The sequence below is a fragment of the Gossypium hirsutum genome, chromosome A06 (genome assembly GCF_007990345.1).
Source record: "Gossypium hirsutum isolate 1008001.06 chromosome A06, Gossypium_hirsutum_v2.1, whole genome shotgun sequence".
Taxonomy (NCBI): domain Eukaryota; kingdom Viridiplantae; phylum Streptophyta; class Magnoliopsida; order Malvales; family Malvaceae; genus Gossypium; species Gossypium hirsutum.
The window spans coordinates 295357-321160 of NC_053429.1; the positions used below are offsets into that span (position 1 = coordinate 295357).

The 25804-nt window shown below is 33.2% G+C and overlaps 1 protein-coding gene across 1 annotated transcript; it reads left to right on the forward strand.

The window, feature by feature from the left end:
• The first annotated feature begins 2798 nt into the window (after nt 1-2798).
• On the forward strand, nt 2799-3558 carry LOC107938128 (auxin-responsive protein SAUR50). The gene has a single exon (XM_016871194.2). It carries the CDS (start codon nt 2949-2951, stop codon nt 3279-3281), a length of 333 nt encoding a protein of 110 aa, XP_016726683.1. The 5' UTR covers nt 2799-2948; the 3' UTR covers nt 3282-3558.
• Nucleotides 3559-25804: the final 22246 nt, after the last annotated feature.

Here is a 25804-nt window from a genome sequence, read left to right on the forward strand (position 1 = left end):
GTACACTTTCAGTACATACAATATATATATACAAAGATTAACCATGAATGACCTTATCCTAGGTACAAATATTTTGTTCCATTTACTTTAAAAAATAGATAAATTCGTTACTATATGTTAGATATAAAAATAAATTGGTTCTTTTTATAAAAAAATTATTCATTTTTATTGTTAAAAATTAGTGTAGTTGACGGAATAATTAGACAATTACACGTGGCATGCCACCTGCACCATATACTAACGCACATGAACTAGTTTTTAATAATAAAAATGGATGAAATTGTTAACAAAAGGACTAGTTTACTATTTGATCTAACATACAAAAATTAATTTACTCATTTTTTTAAGAGAGGGGCAAAATGTAATTTGACTTCTAATACAAGAGCTTCGATGATAATTTTACCTTTTATTATAAGTTTTAAATAATTACAAATTACAATATAAAATGGAAAATTAGATTTGAGGAATGGGATATTTCAATGGAAAATGTGTGTGTCATGTTATACGAAAAAAAGAGGACAAAACCGAATCATTTCAACTTTGAAACTATAAGAAAAGAAATAGCTTCCCAAGGAGGAAAATTTTCACTTTAACTAAGGCAATAAAGCAAAAACAGGTTGTGTTGTGTTAGGCTTTTTTTTTAACCAAATATTATTAAAAAAAATTAAATTATTTATTTAAACAATATGTGCTTGAAAATATTTATAAAATAATGTTAAATTTAGAATTTAGTCCCTATACTTTTATTTTCAATAATTTAGTTTGTCTACTATTTATGTTTTAAAATTCAAATTTAATTGTTAACACTATTAAGTTTTATTGTTGTCAAATTTTTTGATGTGTTATTTTGAAATTAAAAAAAAATCACTCTGTAACAATGTAATTAAAAAATTTAACAAAATAATTTTAACAGTATTAACGATTGGATCTAAATTTTAAAATATGAAGAATAGAGAGACTAAGTTCCTAAAAATAAAAGTACAGGTATTAAAATTTGATTGGCATGGACATTGTTGCCTTTGCAGGAGGACATATGTTCAAGTGCATTAAAGCGTATTATCCTCTTATTTATAGGTTAAGAACGGACTATAGGTAATTATAAGCATTATGTAAAAAAAATCAGATATAAATAGAATCTATAATAAAATTGTTTTAAAAAAACTCTAAATTGCCACCATTAATAAAATTTGAGAATCCCAAGGTAAATTTTTACCCCAAATTCTACCATTGGTAACTATTTGGAACATTATTTTGATAAAGATGGAAAATCTTTGCAACTTCGTGATCCCAATAATTACAATTTAGAGTTTTTTTTAATCAATTTAATCTTCTAAAGATTTTTTTAATATATTTTCAAAATAAAAAAAAAGACTGTTGTGTTAGATTGGTGTAGCAATATAGCACCTAATGTCAACAAAAATGGTTGGTTCCAAACATCCTAGTTTTCTCTAAGGCAAAGGACATGTAATCCAACAAAGTTTAAATGCAAATGCAATGAATAGGAAACATAGGGAGATTAAGAGGCCGGCCGGCCTATATTTCTCATGTACTACAATTAACTACATCACTAGCCATAGTGGGAATAACTAGTGATTTGGTTGAACATTAAACTATGTTAAATTAGATTCATCACATGCAGAACAAATTATGTAATAAATATATCTATAAAATATTAATGTAAAACTAATAAAATTATGAAATGTTTAAAATCATATTATTTTAGGTTTAAATCTTATTATATGAATATATATTTTTAAATTTTATATAAAAATATAAATAAAATAAAATATACTCGTAATAATATTTTATTACTTTATAAAAAGGGATAGTATTAACTCAATCAAAAACTTAAAAGGCACCAACCACAGCATTGTAATTGTTATAGATAAGTAAAATTTTAAGCTAATTGAGGTTTTAGCCTATCAAGTTATAATTTGACATAGATGGGAGGAAAATACGCTTTAATGCACTTGAATCCACGTATTCTTGTATTTATAATAATGTTTATACCAATTGAGTTAAGACTTAATTTGTTATAGCATCCAAAATTTTAATAAACAAACAAACGGATTGATTGTATTTGTTGGATTTTCAAGTGACTAAGGCTTTATTTGATAAATTGTTGAAAAATTTAAATTCATTGAATATTAATATTAATACTTTCAATGAATTAATTTTTTATGATAATCTAAAATAAAAACAATCTAATAGAATTTTTTTTTATAAAAGAAAAGTGCGGAATATGATAAGTAAATAGGAGCCACTCATCATTTAATGAGTAATATTTTCAATTACTTCAATTTTATTTTAATATTATATTATTTTATAAAAAAATTTACTTTTAAAAGTTTATTGAAATGTTTAAAATTTAAGAATAGAATGTAGAATATATTTTTTAATTATTAAATAATCTAATTAATTTTAAGTAATGTATAAAAGAGAAAGAGGGACCATGATGTTGTTTGGGAGGCGCAAAGCCAAAGGAGGTGTTATCCTAATATTATCTAATTATGTCAATTAAAATAGACCAATTATCAATTGAGTTAGTGATGCAATGACAAAAGACTTGTGTTAAAATGAAGCCTGAATTCGACCCAAGTTTCCAAACACAGCTAAAAACAAGTCCCTAGGGTCTAATAGAGAAAGAGGGGACCATAATGTCTTTAGGGAAGGCAACAAAGGGGGTGTATAACTATAATTCCAATAAGGGGTTTGCCCTTTCAAACATGTACTGTGAACTCACAAGCTAGGCCCTAAAAGAAAAACTACACACCCCCAAAGTCAAGTCCTTTAATCCCCCACATGGCTATGTTTTCTCTTACAATTTCATCCATATATACCCCTTTTACCCCCCCTTCACTCTTTCACACACCAACTCTCTAAAAGCTCTTCACTTTCTTTCTTTTTTCCCTTTCCAATCTCTCCCCAAAATAAAAAAAAAAAACATCATGGCTATCGACAAGAAACCAAACAGATTGCCTCAAACAGCTGTTATCAAACAAATCCTCAAGAGATGTTCAAGTTTGGGTAAGAAACAACAAAGCTACGATGATCAACAACAACAGGGAGGGCTGCCATTGGATGTCCCTAAAGGTCATTTCGTTGTGTATGTTGGTCAAAACAGGAGTAGATACATTGTCCCTATCTCTTTCTTGACCCGACCCGAATTCCAGAAGTTGCTCCATCAAGCTGAAGAAGAATTCGGGTTTGATCATGATATGGGTCTCACTATTCCTTGTGAAGAAGTTGTGTTCCAGTCCCTAACATCCATGCTCAGATGATTTTTAAATGGTTAGGCTTTTTAACGAAAATGAAGATGAAGCTGCTCCATTTGCTTCTCTGGTTACCTTTTTTTTTTTGGTTGAGTTGTTTTATGTAACTCTGACCCGAAAACCCATGAATGTTATTTAATTTATCTGGGTTTTTGTTTTCGTTTTTTTAAATTTTGTAAATCTTGAGAAAGATTGAAAATTTTCCTCATTGAGGTGTGGGTTGTAGCATCAACTACTAATGTACCCTTTGAGAGAACCTAATATCAACGATTTGTCTCTTTTTTAATGTTTGTGGTTAACTCGAAGAGCTGAGCAGTTAACGACTGTTTAAAAAAAATAGGTTAATATATCATTTGGTACTTGACTTTAGTTTCAATATTCAATTTGGTATATGGGTTTCTTTTGTTTCATTCTAGTACCAAGGCGAAGGTAAAGGGGCGTCAAGTAGTGGCCTTGGTCCCTTAAAATGGCAGATTTGTCATTTAGCCTTTTAAATTTTATAAAATTATATAATAGTATAATAGTAAAATTCTACTTTGACCTTCTCAAACTTTGTCCCTTTTGTTATTTGAGTTTGGCTTTAATATCTAATTTAGTGCTAAGATCAAATGGCATCATGTGGCTCAAAAACAAATATATGACATCTATGTTCTAGATACTTAATTGGAATACAAAAAAGCATAGGTACAAAATTGAAAATTGGAGTTAAATTCAGACACATAACTAAAAAAAAACTAAAGTATCAAATTGAATATAAAAATTAAAATCAGATGCCAAATAAAATATTAATCCAAAAAATTATCAAACTAGACAGCCCATTGGAATGTTTCTGGCAGAGATGAAAGTTATCAAACAAAAACTTACGAATAAGGGGGGGAAATGGGGTTAAAAACAATGGTAACTTTGCTTTGTTGTAACCATTTTATTTTATATTTTATTACCAAACCTTGTCTGATATTGCAACTATGGTTGAAACACCAGATAATAGTTGTTCTTTTATTTCTCTTATGTTTGTACATTTGTAGCCAAAAAGGCTGAAAAAAGCTGTTTTCCAATTTCAATTGGTCATTTCCAACTTCCAATCCTTTGAAAGTTTCAACTCTTTTCCTCAACATATGCAGATCTTACATTACAGCTGCATCTAAACATTGGAGTCCGTGAAAATATTTTTATGTTTTATACCAATTTTTGGTTCAATTCTGATTTTAGTCCTTTTTATTTTATTATGTTGGAATTTAAGATTTAAGTATTGTACTTTTAATCTGACATAATTTAATTTTTTTATTTTTACCATGTTATTGGTGAAATCAACTTGAATTATAAATATTTAAAATAGAAGGATTAAATGTCGAATTTCGACATGATAGAATGACTAAAACCATAATTTTTTATATTCCTTCACTTGATTTCTTCAAAATTTCATTCATTCATTCAGACTAAAACAAAAAAGAAGTCGAAACCGCCATGCACGTTGATCCATCAGCATCCATCAAAGGATTGCCCTACGATGGGACCCACAAACAAAAAAATCTACTAGTAGATATGGTGATGATGATGATCAGATCACGACTAGCACTGGCCTTCAGTCAAGTCAAGTCTGATCACCAATTTGGCCGGCTCAGATTGGAGATGGAAGTTCTATTATTTTGATGAAGGAGATCGAAATTTGATAGCTGTAGATATACAACAGTATTACAAAGTTACCTCAATTTCAATTTTAAAAATTGTAATTAAAGATAATTAATTATAATATTAATATTTTTTTATCAAATCGTATATAATTTTAATTTGTATAATAACTAATTCACCACTTGATTTAATCATTAAAATAACTCAAGCTTTAAGTACAAAACCTGAATGAAAAAAAATATTCAAACCTGCAACAAATCTACCCAAAAGAACCAGAACTTGAAGTAGTCTTAACCTTAACTCAAGGGCAAGGAGCAGCGGCCTTAGCAGCCTAAAAAATGAAAAATTGCTTATAATATTCTCTTTAATTTTTGTTAGTATAGTAGTAAAATTATGATTTGATCTCACCCAAAAAAAATATTTATTTTTAGCCCAAAAAACAATCTGCCGGCTTTTGTTAGCGTTCCATCTTTAAATTTAACTCTAGAATGGTTCCCGACCCACACTTTGTGTTGAATTAATTAATTTTTGATGTCAAATTATTAAATAAATATTTTAAGGTTAAAATATGCCTCAAGTTCTTATATACACATCGCATTCATCTAGAATTTAATTCTCATTTTTTTAGGAATTTAGTTACTTATTTTTCTGTTAAATTTGTTGCTCTGAAATTTGACATTTTAAATTTAAAAAAAAATAAAGACTCGTTAATAACCAATAACAAAAAAAAAAGACATAAGGAAGATTAAATCTTAACCATGATTATATAAATTAAAAAAACAATAGAGGACTTAGAAATGCACATTCTTTTTTGTATATAGTAGTATAGATAAGTAAAATTCCAAGAAATATCAAGTGATGAGTAAATAGTGAAGCACGTTGCATTTATAGGGAGAAACTCAAGTTTGAACCCTAGTTATGGCATTGTGAAGAGGGGCGATCATAATCCAAAAACTTATGTTCATTAATCATAAATTGGACAAGAAAAATATATGGATAAATATCAAATTTATATATGAATTTTGATTTGGTGTAATTATGTACATGAAATTTGAATCGTGGTTTATATGTGTACATAAAACTTTGATTTTGATTCAATTGTATTAAAAAAATGAATACATACATTTCTTTCATATTATATTAATATAATTGTTTGTATATGCAATATATCAATGTAAAATGATGTTAATTAGATTCTATTGTAAATAATTTGTGAAAATTGAATCAAATCAAAATTTATGTATAAAATTGCACAAAATCATAGTTCATATATGACACTACCAATTGGATCAAAGTTAATGTATAGTTTGATATTTATCCCAAAATCATTACTAATACTAAACTAAATTCTGAAAATTTTATTTTTCTATTTTTTTTATAGATTTTAGTTATTTTTCTAATTTATTTGGACCACACTTAAAAATAAAAAAAAGCTATACAAATGATCACCCAAGTGTAATTGGATTAACTTGCAGTTAAAAAAACAATACTATATCGTACTGACCGGACACTACGAAACCTTGGATGCAAAATTGGCTATTGGGTTAGCTTATGTGTTAAAATGTTAAAGAAATTTGTTGACACCATTTTTTTGGATGAAAAACGGGGTCGACTTGGGTTTTGAAAATGAAAAAGGGAGTCGCCACCAATCCTTTTTGAGGTGTGATTGGGTCACCTGGGAAAAAGGTTGTTTTTAATAAATAATTTGATTTTATTAAAACAACGGTTTTGGTCTACGAAATTTAGAAAATGGGTTCGGGAGTCGGTTACGTACGAGGAAGGATTAGCACCCTCGTAACGCCCAGAAATTGGTACCTAGTTGATTATCTAATGTCTTGATGTCGAAAATTGAGAACTTGAAAGAACTAAAAATACGATCCTTGTATTAAAATGAAAATTTTTGGAAAAAGGAATATATTTCACGTTAATCGAGAAAGAGAATCATATCCAGTAAGTTAGTATACGATATCTCAAATTCTCGATACGCGAATGAAAAATGCTTATTTAAAAGATATTTTAGCCATCTCGGATTTAAAAATGAGATCACAACCAGTAAGTTAGGACGTGATTTTTAATCCCGAGGTCGTCTAAAATTTGAGTTTAGAAAGATTCGTACATTTAGATTTATCGAGAGAATCGAAACCCAGTAAGTTAGGGCATGATTTTCTCGAATCCAAACACGAAATGCCATTTTAAAAAAATAAATTTTGTTATATCGAGTAAAAATAAAGCACAAAATTATAGTGAAAGCAAATTACATTATTTATGCATGGCAAAATCATAATGAACATGAAAATATAAAACGATGCAAGCTATAGCAATCAACATGGACGATCAAACTTACAACATACAAAATAACAAAATAAAAAACGAATAAAGTTAAATCATTCATTCAAAATAATAACAAAATGAAATAAATAAATAGCAAATACAATTAAGTATGAAAAGATATATATAGACATGAACTAAGATATGTGTATACATGAATTAACAAAATATATAAAGTATATTTTATATAAGATAAATAAATATGCGTATATATATAAATATGTACATATAGGTGTATAAAACTATGGAATACGAAGATAAAGGAATACATATAAAAAGTAAGTGTATGTATATTGTAAAATAAAAGAAAAAGTATACATGTACAAACTAAAGTTTAAAACTAATGAAAATATACATATGTATACAAATAAATATGTTAATTTATATACATACAAAAAATATATTGAAAATGTGTATGTATATGCGGATTTGAAAAATATAAAAGGGTGTATTTTAGACTATAAAGATTATATATAAATATGTATGTATTTATGAAAATGAAAATGTGTATATAGATATATATATAGGTACATAAGTTGTAAAATATAAAAATATATATCTATGTACCGGAAGTTTAAATAAAATCAATATAAATAAATAGGTAATAATAATAACAGTAATAATAATAATAATAGGACTAATTCAAAACGGGAACGAAACCTCAGGGTTGAAATCAAAAATAAAACAGAATAAAGGATCAAGATGTAATATGCGCGAAAAAAGGGGGGACCAAAATGGTAAATGCCCCGAAGCCCCAAAACGCAGTGCAGCATAGGGTCAAATTAGAACAAAGACAGAATTCTGGGCTACATTGAAAAATAGGAAATAGCAAAATAGGACCAGATTGCAACGCGCTACAAAGTCGGAGGGACTGCGCGCGCAAATATCCCATTTAAAGAAGACACGCGGATCCTTCCCCTGGGTCGGGTCACCGCGCGGGTCAGAGCTCAATACGACGTCATTTTGGAGCCACTGATCAGACTCCAAACGGCGTCGTTTCACACATCAAGCAAGGGCCAAGAAGAACCCTAATCGGGCAGCCCCCATTTCATTTTCTGAGCAATCAAGAAAACAACAAAAAAAACAAAAAAAGGAGAACTGAGAGCCCGAGTGCTCTCCTCCCTACATCTCTCTCGACCCCTTAGGCTCAGGCCGCCATCTCCGCCTCCATGGCCAATGGCCGGAGTTACGCGAGAAAGGCCTCTAAGCCTCCCAACTTTGCTGCGTCCCCGAAGGCTAAGCCTTCTCAACCGCAAGACCAAAAGGAAAAGGGATGAGATGCCCCTTTCGGCTCGAATCCGACGACGGCAAGGGTGGGGTTCCGACACTAGCCCGTCGAAGCGGTAAGGTATTTTCTCCTCTCCCTTTCAATTCTTTTTTCTTTGTTGAACGAATACGAAAAAAAAAATAATAATAAACAAAAAATAAACAATAAACAATAAATAAAGAGTAAAGTAAATAAGAAACAAGAACAGAGAAGAATAAATTGGAGTCAACCTTTTGATCTGTTTTTCTTTTTTGGATTCAAAAACGCTGTCCCTTGGAAATGTACAGAGATATTGTTTTGCTTTATATCCAATTTACATTGTATTTTTTAGTTGTATTCTTTGCACTATCTCTTGTGTGCTCCGGCTTTTTCTGCCATTTTGCAGGTGTTGATGAAGCTAGGCACGGTGGGTGGCGATGGGACAAGGCAAACGGCAGAGGGATGGATGCGGCGCTAGGTTTGGCTAGGGTTTCATTTTTCTGAAACCCTAGTTGGGTTTTTAGGGGGAATTGGGCTCCAGATTTGGGCCGGTGTGGTTTGGGTATTGGGCAATTTGGGTCTGAAATTTTGGGTAGTGGGATTGGGCTGGTGGGTTGTTTTGTAATAGGTTTGGGAAGGGTTAAAATTGGGCTTGTACAGCTGCCCTCTTTGCTTGTTGTCGTGTAACGATAACAGAGCAAAGACTAAGAAAGCCCAATTTTGCCCGGTCTCGCCGAGTCTCGACTTCTTGGTGCTTTTCTTCTTCATGTAGCTTCATTCCAGTCCACTGTCTTGTCGCTTCAATCCATTGCACTTCAGGGATGTCTGACTTGTATCTTCAATCTACTCTGTTTACAACTTCAGGGGGACGAGGTTTGTGGTTTAAGTCTACTCCACTGTAACGTCAGAGAGATAAGACTAGCTATGATAGATTTAATCTGACCTACTGCAACTTCAGAGGTATAGGCATTGGCGCTTCGGCCCGCTCCACAACGTCAGGGAGATAGAATTACTGGCTTCAATGTACTCTACTGTAATCACAGGGAGGTAAAATCTGCCATCTTCAATGTGCTCCACTTTGGGAGATAAGATCTGAAACGATCTACTCTACTGTAACCTTAGAGAGATAAGATCCTTTATTTTAATCCGTTCCACTGTAATCTCAGGGAGATAGGATTACTAGCTTCAATCTACTCCGCTGTAATCTCAGGGAGATAAGATCTGAAATCTTTCGGTCTGCTCCACTGTAATCTCAGGGAGATAGGATTACTATCTTCAATCTGCTCCGCTGTAATCTCAGGGAGATAAGATCTGAAATCTTTCGGTCTGCTCCACTGTAATCTCAGGGAGATAAGACCTGATGCGATCTACTCTGCTGTAACTTCAGAGAGATAAGATCCTTTATTTTAATCCGCTCCACTGTAATCTCAGGGAGATAGGATTACTATCATCAATCTGCTCCGCTGTAATCTCAGGGAGATAAGACCTGAAATTCTTCGATCTATTTCGTTGTCGATGCAGGAAGGCAAGATCTTCTATCTTTGATCTGCTTCACAGTCAGCAGGATCTGATGTCTTCATTGATCTGTTCTCTAGGGAAGATGACCTGTATAATGAACCTGATTATGCCTAATGATTAGGATGGCATGATCTAAATGAATCAAATGCTCCTAACTAGACATGTGTGAATGGTGTTTGCATGATGTAAAATTTTATTTTTTTCGAGAATGATCCCACTTAGGTTGTCATTACTCGAAGTTTATTAAGGCTTTGTGACTAACGTGCTACGACGCCTTCTTGCTTGACTGGCTTTTCTGAAGAAACATTTAGCGAGGTTGCCCCTACCATGAACCTCGAAGTTTAATCCATTGGGGTGCTAAATTTTGTACCATCATTCTCCCACTGTAATCCAAGGGTAGAAATATGTGGCTTTTCCTCAATCTTCTCCTATCACTATTCGAGGATACATGACCTGAATCGTTCTAGCTCCCCACACCATTCTTAAGGTGTCGTACTTATGTGCAAATGAAGGATCTCTTCTCCGAGGTAACCTCTTCCTATTGCCTGATAATCATTGATTGCTTATTTATTTAGCTTTGTCATTAACATAACATCTTGTCATTTTGTTCAATCAATGCATTTGACGACAAAATCCAAAGAGAAAGTCCAAACTTAGACTCTTCCTTCTCAAATTTCCAACCTTTAAAATTGGCGTGTTCTAAACAATAGTCCTGTTTCAGGTTCCTATATTATTTAGAACATTTCAGAGTAATATGCAAAACTTCCTTTGTGAACGTTTTATTAGTCCATTAATCATCATTCCAATGCAACATGTTTGCAAAAAGGTCATAACAACGGATAAGAATAAAGTTGGTTCTGATCATAACTCAAATAAAACATCAAAGATGGCGAGAGAAAGGTAACAAAGAAGTGGATTGAGAATGTGTGTTTTCACAAAAAGAAAGGAAGAAAGAAAATAAAAGAATGTATTTTCAAGAATACACATAAGAATTAGGTGCCCCAGTTATCGCAGCTTGAGTTTCTCTGTACAAACTTTCCGAAGACCCTTCTGAGTTTGACAGGTGTTCAGGAAATCTACAATACTCTGTCAATGTTCCAAGACGTTGCATATCCTTTCTTATTGGTTCAAGTAAAGCAAGATCATCATATCCCCCCGATCAAAATTTGATCCGCTCAAGTCCTGATGTTCCAATCCTGCCCAATACTTGAGTCGCCCTTTTCGGGTTTTCGACTCAAGCCCTCTTTGGTCTCAAAGTGCCCTTTACGGGTTTTCACCTCAGCCTCTCCAAAGTCTCCCTTTTTTTTTTAGGAAGCAAAGCGCCCTTCACGGGTTTTCACTTTGGTTCCCCTTTCTTTCAAGTGAAGTATTTCTTGACGGAGTCTGCGTTTACAGGATTTGGTAAACTTTTGCCATCCATCTCGCATAGGATCAAAGCTCCACCAGAAAAGGCCATCTTTACGACATAAGGGCCTTCCCAATTTGGCATCCATTTTCCTCTAAAATCTTTTTGCATAGGAAGAATCTTTTTTAGTACGAAGTCCCCTTCACGAAATTCTCGGGGGCGAACCTTTTTATTATAGGCTCGCATCATTCGTTTCTGGTACATTTGCCCATGGTGAATAGCTCTTAGCCTCTTTTCCTCTATTAGGTTCAACTGATCGTACCGAGATTGGATCCAATCGGCTTTATCCAACTGTAGCTCAGATAACACCCGTAGAGAAGGGATTTCAACTTCAATGGGTAATACTGCCTCTATTCCATAAACCAGAGAAAAAGGCGTTGCCCCAGTAGAAGTTCTAACAGATGTTCGATAGGCAAGGAGAGCAAATGATAATTTCTCATGCCAATCCTTGTAGGTTTCAGTCATTTTCCCCACAATCCTTTTAATGTTTTTATTGGCCGCCTCCACTGCACCATTCATTTTTGGACGATACGGCGATGAGTTATGATGCTTAATTTTAAATTTGCTACAAACCTCAGCTATTGTGCTATTATTCAAGTTCATCGCATTGTCGGATATGATCCTCTCAGGCATTCCATATCGACAAATGATCCCCTTTTTCAAGAATTTGCTGACTACTGCTTTCGTGACATTTGCATATGAAGCAGCTTCCACCCACTTGGTAAAGTAATCAATTACTACGAAGATGAAGCGATGCCCATTAGAAGCCTTTGGTGATATTGGCCCAATAACATCCATACCCCACATGGAAAACGGCCAAGGAGAGGTCATGACGTGAAGAGGTGAAGGAGGCGCGTGTATTTTGTCTCCGTAAATTTGGCATTTGTGGCACTTCCTGGCATGGTCAATACAATCTCCTTCCATGGTGGGCCAATAGTACCCAAATCTCATGATCTGTCTGGCCATCGTGAAACCACTGGCGTGCGTCCCACAAATACCCTCATGGACTTCTTCCAAAATTTTCTTGGCTTCCACAGCATCCACACATCTTAACAGTACTTGATTCTTCCTTCTTTTATATAACACTTCTCCATCTAAGACATATTCAATGGCTATCTTTCTCAGAGTTCTCTTGTCATTCTCTGTTGCTTGATCAGGGTATTCCCGATTCTTCACATATTGCAGGATACTCTGATACCAAGGACAATTATCTTTTCCCTCCTCCTCAATATTGCAGCAATTAGCCGGGGTCTCAGAGATACTCATCTGAACAGGCCTCATTGCCTCAAGTCTATTCACCTGAATCATCGAAGCTAGAGTAGCTAATGCATCAGCCATTTGGTTTTCCTCCCGTAGGAGGTAATAGAAGGTGATATCGTCAAACTTCTCAGCCAATTCGAGAACTAGTTTTCTATAACCGATTAGCTTAGGATCTCTAGTCTCCCACTCCCCTTTGAGTTGGTATATCACCAACGCTGAATCCCCGTATACTCTCAGCACTTTGATGTTCCGTTCAATGGCTGCACGAATGCCCATAATACATGCTTCATATTCTGCCATGTTATTTGTACAATCAAAGTCCAACTTGCTAGCAACAGGATAATGATCTCCACTTGGGGATACCAATACTGCCCCAACTCCATTACCCGTAGCATTTGAAGCTCCATCAAAATTTAACTTCCATACGTGATCCATTTGAGGATTTTCTTCAGTATTCGCCACATACATCAAGTCCTCGTTTGGAAAATCGAAGTTCAAAGATTATAGTCCTCCAAGGCTCTACTAGCTAGGAAATCGGCTATTGCACTTCCCTTTATGGCCTTCTGACTGACATATACTATATCAAATTCTAAAAGCAAGATCTGCCATCTAGCCATTCTCCCGTTCAAAGCAGTCGATTCCATCATATACTTTAAAGGATCTAACTTTGAAATCAGCCAAGTCGTGTGATACTACATATACTGCCTCAGTCTTCGGGTTGCCCAGATTAGAGCACAACACAACTTATCAATTGATGAGTACCTCATTTCGCAATCGGTAAATTTCTTACTGAGGTAGTATATTGCCCTTTCTTTCTTTCCCGTCTCATCATGTTGGCCCAATACGCATCCCATGGAATTCTCCAACACTGTTAGATACAATATCAATGGCCTATCTGGACTTGGAGGTGATAAGACTGGGGTATTAGCCAAGTACTACTTTATCTTATCGAAAGCCCTCTGACACTCTTCATCCCATTCACCCGGATTATGTTTCTTTAAGAGCCGGAATACTGGATCACATTTCTCTGTCAGTTGTGAGATGAACTGAGCAATGTAATTCAGCCTCCCTAGGAAACCTCGAACCTCCTTCTGAGTGCGCGAGGGAGGTAAATCTCGTATTGCCTTTACTTTGTCTGGGTCAACCTCGATCTCCTTTTTGCTAACTATGAAGCCTAATAACTTCCCTGATCTGGCTCCAAACGTGCATTTGGCCGGGTTAAGCTTGAGCTGAAATTTCTTTAATCTCAAAAATAACATTTTCAAGACCTGAACATGCTCTTCTTCCGTTCTAGACTTCGCAATCATATCGTCAACATAGACTTCGATCTCCTTGTGCATCATGTCGTGAAACAAAGTCACCATAGCTCTTTGATATGTTGCTCCCACATTCTTCAATCCGAAGGGCATTACCTTGTAACAGAATGTTCCCCATAAGGTAATAAATGTGGTTTTCCTCATGTCTCCAGGATGCATGTTTATTTGATTGTATCCAGAGAAACCATCCATGAAAGAAAACAATGAATAGCCCGCCGTGTTATCTACCAAAGTATCAATGTGAGGCAGTGGAAAGTTGTCCTTTGGACTAGCCTTGTTCAAATCCCTATAATCCACACACATTCGTACCTTTCCATCTTTTTTGGGAACAGGGACGATGTTGGCTACCCAATCCGAATACTTGACCTCTTGTAAGAATCCAGCGTCGAATTGTCTTTTGACTTCTTCTCTTATTTTCAACACAATGTCAGGTCTCATTCTCCTGAGCTTCTGTTGAACGGGTTTACAATCCTCCTTTATGGGCAGACGATGCACCACAATGTTAGTACTTAGCCCAGGCATATCTTGGTACGACCACGCGAAAACATCTTTGAACTCTCTGAGCAAATTAATGAGGTCTTGCCTTGTCTTTGCGGTGATTTCAATTCCAATTTTCACCTCCTTTCCATCCTCTAGGCTCACTATTTCTAATGATTCCCTATGAGGTAGGATATGCTTATCCTCTTGTTCCACCATTCTTAACAAGTCCGGAGATGCATCATAATCTTCATCATTTTCAAAGTCGCGGGATCCCTATAAACACACTTCTTGCTCAAAAATAGGCTCCGCGTTTGAGGCAGCGTCACTCATGTCATTGATATCTGAAGACCTATGAGGGCACATCAAAGAATATACCAAGAATATATAAATTTATGAATATGTTTGTGCAAAAGAATTACAAATGAAAGAATTATTTGTAAGACAATCAACCAAATAAAAATGTAAAGGAAAAAAAAGTGACTGATCGAGATGAACGTAGACACGTATTTCATTAAAATAATGATACTTAGGCCCAATGCCTATTTCACAAAAGATTTCATATCGTTTCTAGGCCAACAAACAACAGGAATGTTTTGAGCATTACTCTGAATAAGCCCTAAAGACTACAGGGATTTCTTCAGCAGCCCAATTGTTTAGCTCGCTTCCAGGCTCATAAGGGCGGATCTCCAACAAGGCCCTCCTTTCCGTTGCTTCTATGGCGTTGGTATAAACGTTTTCCAACATTCCTCCCATGCCGCTACCGGACACTCCACATTCAGAATGAATAAATCCTCCCGACACAAAAGATGTAGATATGTGGGGAAAGGTTAAAGGCTCACACTTAGCTTCATGTCCATTCAAACGCGCCCTTCTTCTCTCTTGTCTCTTCTCTACTTCTTTCTTCTTCTGCTTCATGTCTGGCTTGTACCCTAAACCAAATCTATCAAACTTTTCCTTCGGTATTGGTGCCTCAATCCTTCCCTGAAGATATTTTCCCAATCCTTTCCCGGGCAAGGCTCCTCTTCCTACCATCAATCGTAATCCCATCTCAGTGGTCCTGGATATTTTCGGTACTGGAATTCTATTTCCCTCCGCAATAAACATCGCGTTCACAAATTCTAACGACTGAAAAGAACATTCTAGTGCCTCATCGTTGATGTCCACATAAGGTGCATCGCTGGTCATCATTGCGGTAATATCCTCCTTTGCATCTATTGTTACCAACCGATCCTCCGATACCAACTTCACCTTCTGATGTAATGATGAAGGTACTGCCCCTGCTGAGTGTATCCACGGTCTCCCCAATAGACAGTTGTAGGAGGGTTTAATATCCATTACCAAGAAATCCACCTCATAAGTGACTAGGCCAATCCTTAATGGTACCTCAATTCTCCCCATAACCTCCTTTTTTGTTCCATCAAATGCCCTTACTATGCTCTGGCATGCTTTCATGTGCGAACTGTCTATTGGTAATCGACTAAGAGTGGACAAAGGCAATACATTTAGTGCAGATCCATTATCAACCAAGGCCCCCGGGAGTGTGTACCCTTTGCATCGGACAGTAACATGCAGGGCTTTGGTAGAACCTCTTCCTCCGGATGGTATTTCATCATCATTGAAGAAGATAAAATTGTCAGCACCAATATTGTTGATCAACCGATCCAGCTTGTTTACCGAAATATCGTCAACCACATATGTTTCGTTTAGCACATTTAAAAGTGCATTCCGATGTACTTCTGAGTTTAAGAGTAAAGCTAGTACAGAAATGCGGGCTGGCTGTTTGTGCAGTTGCTCCACAACACTGTATTCACTGTGTTTCAAAAACTTCAAAAACTCCTTTGCCTCCTCTTCTTTTATTGGTTCATTTACCAATGGCTCAACTTCTACTGCTTTCCCTTTCCTCTGTTCTTTCTTCCAATTCTCTTCCCTGGACGACTCTGCTTGAGCGTCATATCTTTTTCCATTGCGCGTGTAAGAACCTATTTCCTGATTCCTTTCTGCTTCTTTTCCCAAAATGGTCACATTACACCCGTAATTCCACGGCACCATTTTGTTATCCTTATAAGAGAAATTTGATAGTTTCTGGATTACAATTTTCGGTGTTACCTGAGCCCTAACCTCATTACCCTTAGGGCGTGAGATAATGACCACAGGATGATTTATTCTTGGAGCCTTTGTTCCCAACTCTGTCGCGCATATGCTCCTCATTTCTTTCGCATCTTCATAAAACCTCATCTCCTTGTTATCCATCATGCTTTGAACCAAAGCCTTGAATCTTTCACATTCTTGGATTTCATGCCCTGTTTTATGGTGAAATTCACAATAATTTCCCATCTCATGCCCTTCTTCAGAATCTGAAATAACCAACCCTCTTTTCGCCATTTCTTTCCAGACCCGTTTCAATGGAGTTTTTACTTCAGCAATGTCAGTCTTGACTTCTTCTCTCGTACCTTCGCTAACCATATTCACCCCCTTATCTGCGTGATTAGGTAACGGATTCTTTGCGTTAGGTGAGTTGTCAAGTTTGACAACACCTAAATTGATAAGTCCTTCTACTACCTTCTTGAAGGCAGTACAATTTTCTATCGAGTGCCCAGAAATTCCCGCATGATAATCACATTGCGCGTTCGTATCATACCATTTTGGATACGGGGGTTGTAGAGGACTCAAGTAGCGAGGAGCAACAACATGTGCATCAAACAAAGTCTGATACAACTCCTTGTATGACATCGGGATTGGCGTGAATTGGGGCTTTTCAGTAGTTTGCCTAGCTCCCGGCTCTTGTCTTGATGATCCCTGTTGATTAGCAACCACTTTCTTTGGTTGATTCATGGTAATTGACCTACCATAAGTATTCACATTATTTACTTCATTTTCTCTTTTCCTCGGGGGTGCCCTCCTATTATTTTCTCCTCCATCTATTTTTCCACTATTGGGTTAGCTTATGTGTTAAAATGTTAAAGAAATTTGTTGACACCATTTTTTTGGATGAAAAACGGGGTCGACTTGGGTTTTGAAAATGAAAAAGGGAGTCGCCACCGATCCTTTTTGAGGTGTGATTGGGTCACCTGGGAAAAAGGTTGTTTTTAATAAATAATTTGATTTTATTAAAACAACGGTTTTGGTCTACGAAATTTAGAAAATGGGTTCGGGAGTCGGTTACGTACGAGGAAGGATTAGCACCCTCGTAACGCCCAGAAATTGGTACCTAGTTGATTATCTAATGTCTTGATGTCGAAAATTGAGAACTTGAAAGAACTAAAAATACGATCCTTGTATTAAAATGAAATTTTTTGGAAAAAGGAATATATTTCACGTTAATCGAGAAAGAGAATCATATCCAGTAAGTTAGTATACGATATCTCAAATTCTCGATACGCGAATGAAAAATGCTTATTTAAAAGATATTTTAGCCATCTCGGATTTAAAAATGAGATCACGACCAGTAAGTTAGGACGTGATTTTTAATCCCGAGGTCGTTTAAAATTTGAGTTTAGAAAGATTCGTACATTTAGATTTATCGAGAGAATCGAAACCCAGTAAGTTAGGGCACGATTTTCTCGAATCCAAACACGAAATGCCATTTTAAAAAAATAAATTTTGTTATATCGAGTAAAAATAAAGCACAAAATTATAGTGAAAGCAAATTACATTATTTATGCATGGCAAAATCATAATGAACATGAAAAAATAAAAACGATGCAAGCTATAGCAATCAACATGGACGATCAAACTTACAACATACAAAATAACAAAATAAAAAACGAATAAAGTTAAATCATTCATTCAAAATAATAACAAAATGAAATAAATAAATAGCAAATACAATTAAGTATGAAAAGATATATATAGACATGAACTAAGATATGTGTATACATGAATTAACAAAATATATAAAGTATATTTTATATAAGATAAATAAATATGCGTATATATATAAATATGTACATATAGGTGTATAAAACTATGGAATACGAAGATAAAGGAATACATATAAAAAGTAAGTGTATGTATATTGTAAAATAAAAGAAAAAGCATACATGTACAAACTAAAGTTTAAAACTAATGAAAATATACATATGTATACAAATAAATACGTTAATTTATATACATACTAAAAATATATTGAAAATGTGTATGTATATGCGGATTTGAAAAATATAAAAGGGTGTATTTTAGACTACAAAGATTATATATAAATATGTATGTATTTATGAAAATGAAAATGTGTATATAGATATATATAGGTACATAAGTTGTAAAATATAAAAATATATATCTATGTACCGGAAGTTTAAATAAAATCAATATAAATAAATAGGTAATAATAATAACAGTAATAATAATAATAATAATAATAATAATAGGACTAATTCAAAACGGGAACGAAACCTCAGGGCTGAAATCAAAAATAAAACAGAATAAAGGATCAAGATGTAATATGCGCGAAAAAAGGGGGGACCAAAATGGTAAATGCCCTGAAGCCCCAAAACGCAGTGCAGCATAGGGTCAAATTAGAACAAAGACAGAATTCTGGGGCTACATTGAAAAATAGGAAATAGCGAAATAGGACCAGATTGCAACGCGCTACAAAGTCGGAGGGACTGCGCGCGCAAATATCCCATTTAAAGAAGACACGCGGATCCTTCCCCTGGGTCGGGTCACCGCGCGGGTCAGAGCTCAATACGACGTCATTTTGGAGCCACTGATCAGACTCCAAACGGCGTCGTTTCACACATCAAGCAAGGGCCAAGAAGAACCCTAATCGGGCAGCCCCCATTTCATTTTCTGAGCAATCAAGAAAACAACAAAAAAAAACAAAAAAAGGAGAACTGAGAGCCCGAGTGCTCTCCTCCCTACATCTCTCTCGACCCCTTAGGCTCAGGCCGCCATCTCCGCCTCCATGGCCAATGGCCGGAGTTGCGCGAGAAAGGCCTCTAAGCCTCCCAACTTTGCTGCGTCCCCGAAGGCTAAGCCTTCTCAACCGCAAGACCAAAAGGAAAATGGATGAGATGCCCGTTTCGGCTCGAATCCGACGACGGCAAGGGTGGGGTTCCGACACCAGCCCGTCGAAGCGGTAAGGTATTTTCTCCTCTCCCTTTCAATTCCTTTTTCTTTGTTGAACGAATGCGGAAAAAAAAAATAAACAAAAAATAAAAATAAACAATAAATAAAGAGTAAAGTAAATAAGAAACAAGAACAGAGAAGAATAAATTGGAGTCAACCTTTTGATTTGTTTTTCTTTTTTGGATTCAAAAACGCTGTCCCTTGGAAATGTACAGAGATATTGTTTTGCTTTTATATCCAATTTACATTGTATTTTTTAGTTGTATTCTTTGCACTATCTGTTGTGTGCTCCGGCTTTTTCTGCCATTTTGCAGGTGTTGATGAAGCTAGGCACGGTGGGTGGCGATGGGACAAGGCAAACGGCAGAGGGATGGATGCGGCGCTAGGTTTGGCTAGGGTTTCATTTTTCTGAAACCCTAGTTGGGTTTTTAGGGGGAATTGGGCTCCAGATTTGGGCCGGTGTGGTTTGGGTATTGGGCAATTTGGGTCTGAAATTTTGGGTAGTGGGATTGGGCTGGTGGGTTGTTTTGTAATGGGTTTGGGAAGGGTTAAAATTGGGCTTGTACAAAATTGATGATGAGTAGGTTTTAACTTTTAAACCCTTTTCGGGATTTATTTATTAAAATCAATAGTTAGATGGCGAACATTGAATAAAATTAAATAGTGTAGTTGGTCGATGTATATAATTTAATAGAACTTTAATTTGCTTAGGGACTAGGCTGCGGTGATCTCCTTCTTTTCTATTTTATACATTACATTACCTTTTTCTTTTTCGAGTTTAGTTATCTCGTTTACTGAAAAATATATAAAAATTGTAAGAGTTTTTGTTTTTTTAAGTTTTATTGTATATAAATTTTTATCTTAGTTGATATTCGGTTGATTCACGATACTAATTTAATCAAAAATTTTAAGTATACTATAAATGATAATAAGTGAGTTTTTTTATTGGCGAGTTTTAACAATAGATTGAATTATTTTTAGATTGATAAACGATTTAAGTTTAAGTCTAGAGGCGAATCTTGAACTTGATTCTTGGGCAACTCTTACGATTTATGAATAATCAATATTTAACAAAAATTCTTGATCAAATTATAGTTTTTTTTCTTTTATTATACTTAAATTTAAAATTTAATTACGATATTTTAAATTGTTGTAATTTAATTTAATTAATTTAAAAATGTCTTAGTATTTTAATCGATATTTTACGGTGTTAATTATTTATTTTAGCAATGCAAATAATTATATTAAATATTAAATATCAATTTTAAATGTAGTAAAGGGATTAAAATTGGAATTTAACCTAAAATTGGCATGCATGTGAATTCAGGGTTGTTAAAATTTAGCCAGAATAAGCTTAGAATTAGATGGCAATTGGCTGGTTTCTACTCATTGGATTCCTTCAAATTTTCCATTAAAAAACAATAAAATAACATAAAAAGAAAGAAAAAACTGAGTGGAGACGACATTTTTCTTGGGAAAATTTTGTAGTAATGTTTGACCATGGCAGAAATTTCAAGGGTTAAACAGTAGAAAAAAACATGGCTGACGGCTCCTTAGCTTCGACTTTTTATAAGTAGCCCTAGCAACACGAAAACCATAATAATAATAACATAAATAAGACAAAAAGATTTAGTGTTTTCTATCTTGCCCTTAAATTCGTTATCCAATCATCAACTGACATTACAAATTTTGGTTCTCAAAATTAATGCACATATATTAATCTATAGGCGTTACACCTTAAACCTACCTCACCTCAACGGCAGGCTGATTTTTGTTGTACTCTTTTAAAGAATATTTTCCGTTTGATTCACTCAAGCCATACGACTTTGATTAGTCTATACATGAACTCAATCTACTTTAATCTAAAATGCAATTTCTTATATAAATTTTGATTTAGCCTATGAAACTTCAATTACAGTTTACATGTATAAACGAATTTTTTATTTTGATTTAATTATATATATTTGAAGAAATAAATACATATATTTATTTTCATATGAATTAATACAATTATTTGTCTATACGATATATCAACTTTAAATGGTGCTAATCCGATAATAATGTCAATGATTTGTGAAAATTAAATCAAATCAAAATTTTATGTATAAAATTACACAAAATTAAAGTTCATATATAACATTACATATTGAATTAAAACTGATGTATAATTAAGATATTTTAGAATACTAATCCAGCAAAATTTCAGCCTCATTATCCTTCATCTTTTACTTAATTAATACATGAAATGAAGTACATTAATAATGCTTATAATCTTGACAAGATGATGAGTTAAACTTAAATTTTGAAATGACTCACTCTTCTACTCGACATAGCATATGATATGATATGTCCTTACTGTATATATTAGTATTAATCTTTTAATTGTACAGTATTAAAATAAAAATATAAAGAAATAATTAACCCGTTTTATCAACTTGGATCTACTAGGAATTAAATTATATAAATTTATAGAAGGATTAAATCACATGCAGTGTAATATACTCTATGTGAACGAAGTTATGACCTTTCCAATCGGGTTTAGCTATTAAAAGGTTAGAGGCTTAGAGCAAATCTTAAGTTAGACTTTGGTAAATTTTGTTGTCTCCTTTAGCCCTTTAGTTCTTCCTAAAAGTAATGTTTATGTAATTGGGATCTTTCATACACGTACGTCCAAAATCATTCAAATCAAGGATAATTTTCTTATATATTGGTACAATGTACACAGCACAATCAAGGACAAATCATTATCATACATGCATATATCACTAGCACAATTCATGTAGCTCCATCATAATTACAATAGGGTATAAAGTGATAGGGTGAATACTTTTGGCCAAGTCCTAATTAATTAATTCTCAAATGTCGTCTATTGAATTGACTCTAAATTTACTGATGATTATCAGTTTTAAAAAAATGAAATGAAATATTATAATATATAACCAAATATAAGTATATTGGTTAAATTAAAAAATAGAAGAAAAATGGTTTTTGGATTATAATCACTATAACTCCATGTGATTGCATCAAATCAAGTGGTATACTGTTTAACTATTGTGCATGATTGAAGGGCATAATGCTTTTCCCGCAATAAACCTTCATTAACAAGATGAGCTAATCTCTGCTTTAATCATGGGAAAGTAAACTAACCTTATCGAAGGGTTAATTCCATCAAATGTCCTCAAATTATTGTCTAGATTCAAAATTTATCCTTAAATTTTGAATCGTTTAATTGAGTCAATAGAATATCAATATTTATCAATTAGGTATTTCCATCAGCCTAATCGTCAATTCAGGCATTAAATGTCGGTTTGAATCTGACGTGGATCGTATTTAAAATACTCAAATCAAATTGTAAACATGCGTATATTTACCGCATGGATTAATAGATGCAAATGTGTTTACAATTTGATTAACACGTTTTAGATTTGATGTGATATTGAATGCTCAAACTAATGACTAAACTGATAGAAAACATGATATTTTGAAGAATCAATTAATTTAAGCTTACCCTAATATTTAAAAAAAGTTTGCCAATAAGAACGACACACGTGACACTTTTTGAAATGAAATGAGATAAATATAGTTTAAAGACTAAATTGTGGTTTAAGCCATAAACGATTGTGAGAAAAGCAGTAAAAAGAAAAGAGATTTGAATCAAAGATATGAAGGGTGTAGTGGATAAATAAACCCCCAAAAACCTCTATATATACAGATGTGTACATAAATATATCACCTCACAAGATTATGCATATATCATAACCTTGATTTTTCATTCATTTCGTTTTCAGGGTGCAGCCAAGAGATTAATTTTAATGGTTGAAACTAAACTTTCATTACCAATCTGATTTATGACCTCTACGTACTATCAAATCAAAATCCATTTCTAAGCCAAAGTTTAGCTCACTAAAGGCAAATAGAATTGGAAAACTAGAAAAAGAAATGAAAAGAGATTTCAAAGAAAATAGTAAAAATATAGAAATGTTTTAGTACTATTCTATAAGTTGTGAACCAAATTGAAGTAACATATTGAGATCTTTTCCAATACGCAAACTTTAAATTTCCAAATTATTCATCTTCTTTATGCCAATGTAGGTTGAAAGTTGATTGATTTTTGCCTATAAAGATATTCGTTTAGATAAATGTTCAGTTGCAGCTGGAGATAAATCTAGAAATTTTTTTAGAATGGGTCACAATTAAATTATAAATTTTTGAGAAGTTGAAATATAATTTTATAGTGTATTAGTTTAAGGTTGCATCATTTTTTAAAAGGCCTAAACACTTTCTTTCTTTTTTTTTTCATTTTGGAAGATTAAAGTGTAATTTTACTATATATAAATTTATAATAATTTAATGATTTTTAAAGGGATTGAAATTATTTTTAGGGGACGGGCTAGGGCCCTGCCTGCCTCCTTTGCATTCGTCCCTTGTTGCAATTGGACTAAGTAACTACTGTAAGTAAAAAAAAATTGGCACCAAAAGAGTTCAAAAACTTCCTACATCCCAAAGAGTTAATCCACTACGACCAATAGGATATAAGCTTCAATTTAAGTTATGCTCATTCACCAAATAGTAATCTCATCCTATACTTTAAAGAGGATCAAAAAGCTTTGATGTAAATAGAACAACGATAATATCTTGCTTACAACAAATTTGCACAAAAATAAATTCCTCACACAACCAAAATAAGTGTTCTCTGAATCTCATAAATAGAACAATGACAAACATTCACTTAAATAGATATTTAACGGCTTATTAAAGTATAATTGATATGAATCAACACCTCAAAAAAATAGTCTTTGGTATAGTGTTAAATATGAAATGAAGTGACAAGGATCTTGATTTGAACTTCTAAGGAAAATGAATCTCTTATTATAAGAAAATATGATCACATTAAATGTCTTCAAAAGAATTCTCACTTCACTTTTAACTTTTTTAAAACATAATCTCTTTAAATAAGATAGATTTATTACATTACGACTCTTGAAAACTATCATTGCTTGATCCAATCTCTTCTACAATTATAATCTTGTGATTTACTTACTTAAAATCCTCAAAAATATGTAAATAACCAGCAAATAAAGCTCGCTATAATGTTCTGCCAGCTTTTTCTTAAGCTGCTATTAGCATTGTAGTCGGCAGTAATAACTAACGCTAACATAAGTTGTACGACTTTCATTTATTTCTAAAAATCAAAAGTTATAAAGAATTCAAGTCTTCGTTTTAAATTTTGTCAACGAAGAAAATAATGTTAAGAGAACGTACTTCCTTTCAATGATTTGATTTAACTCGACTATTAATTTAATTGGGTATCAACATAACCAAACTAAAATGTATTTTTAAATATTTTAAGACAAGGAAAGTCCCTTTATGTTGGGAGGTTGGCTTAGTTGTAGGGCATAAAGACATGTTGGTGTTCAACAATTAGTTGGTGTTTCTTATTTTAATGAAATAACACAAATATGTATTTATGGAATATTTATATATATCTAAATATCTTGTAAGGGATAATGTCTAAAATTACATATAAATTTTGGTTCAATATGTAATATTATATATGAATTTTAATTTCGTATAATTTTTTACAATAGATGTTGATTTGATTCATTTTTCATAAATTACTAACACAATTATCGATATAATATTATTTTACGTTAACATATTATATACATAAATAATTATATTTATTTAATATAAAAGTAAATTGATTTATTTATTACTTTAAATTTATTTTGTTAAATCAAAACCAAAATTTCATTTATACATTTAAACTATAATTAAAATTTCATATGCATAATTGTACCAAAATAATATTCATATTAAACTAAAGTTAATGTATAATTTTGACATTTACCTTTTTCTTATAATGATTTTTACATACATATTGATCTTCTTATGGAAAACTAATGATATAGGGTAATTATTCAAAATCTAATATCCCAAAAAGTAATTTAAAGGAAACACAAGGTTGATGCTTTTGTATATAATATATAATAATATAAAGTATTTGAAATAATATATATCATTAAAGTTTTATTATGCTTTTATATGAGAAAATATTTGATACTAATAAAGTTTTTAAACCCTACAAGTAAGATCATATATATATAATAAAAAAGATAAATATATTATAAAATTAATAGAAACGTGCTTATATATATTAATATACATATGAAAATAGAAGAGAATTCTTTAATATCTTCTCTACGTTTAAACTTTACGAGAAGGACCGGAAGGATGTCATTTACTCTTAATCTTGGTTGCAAGTAAGGGTTATATAAACTTT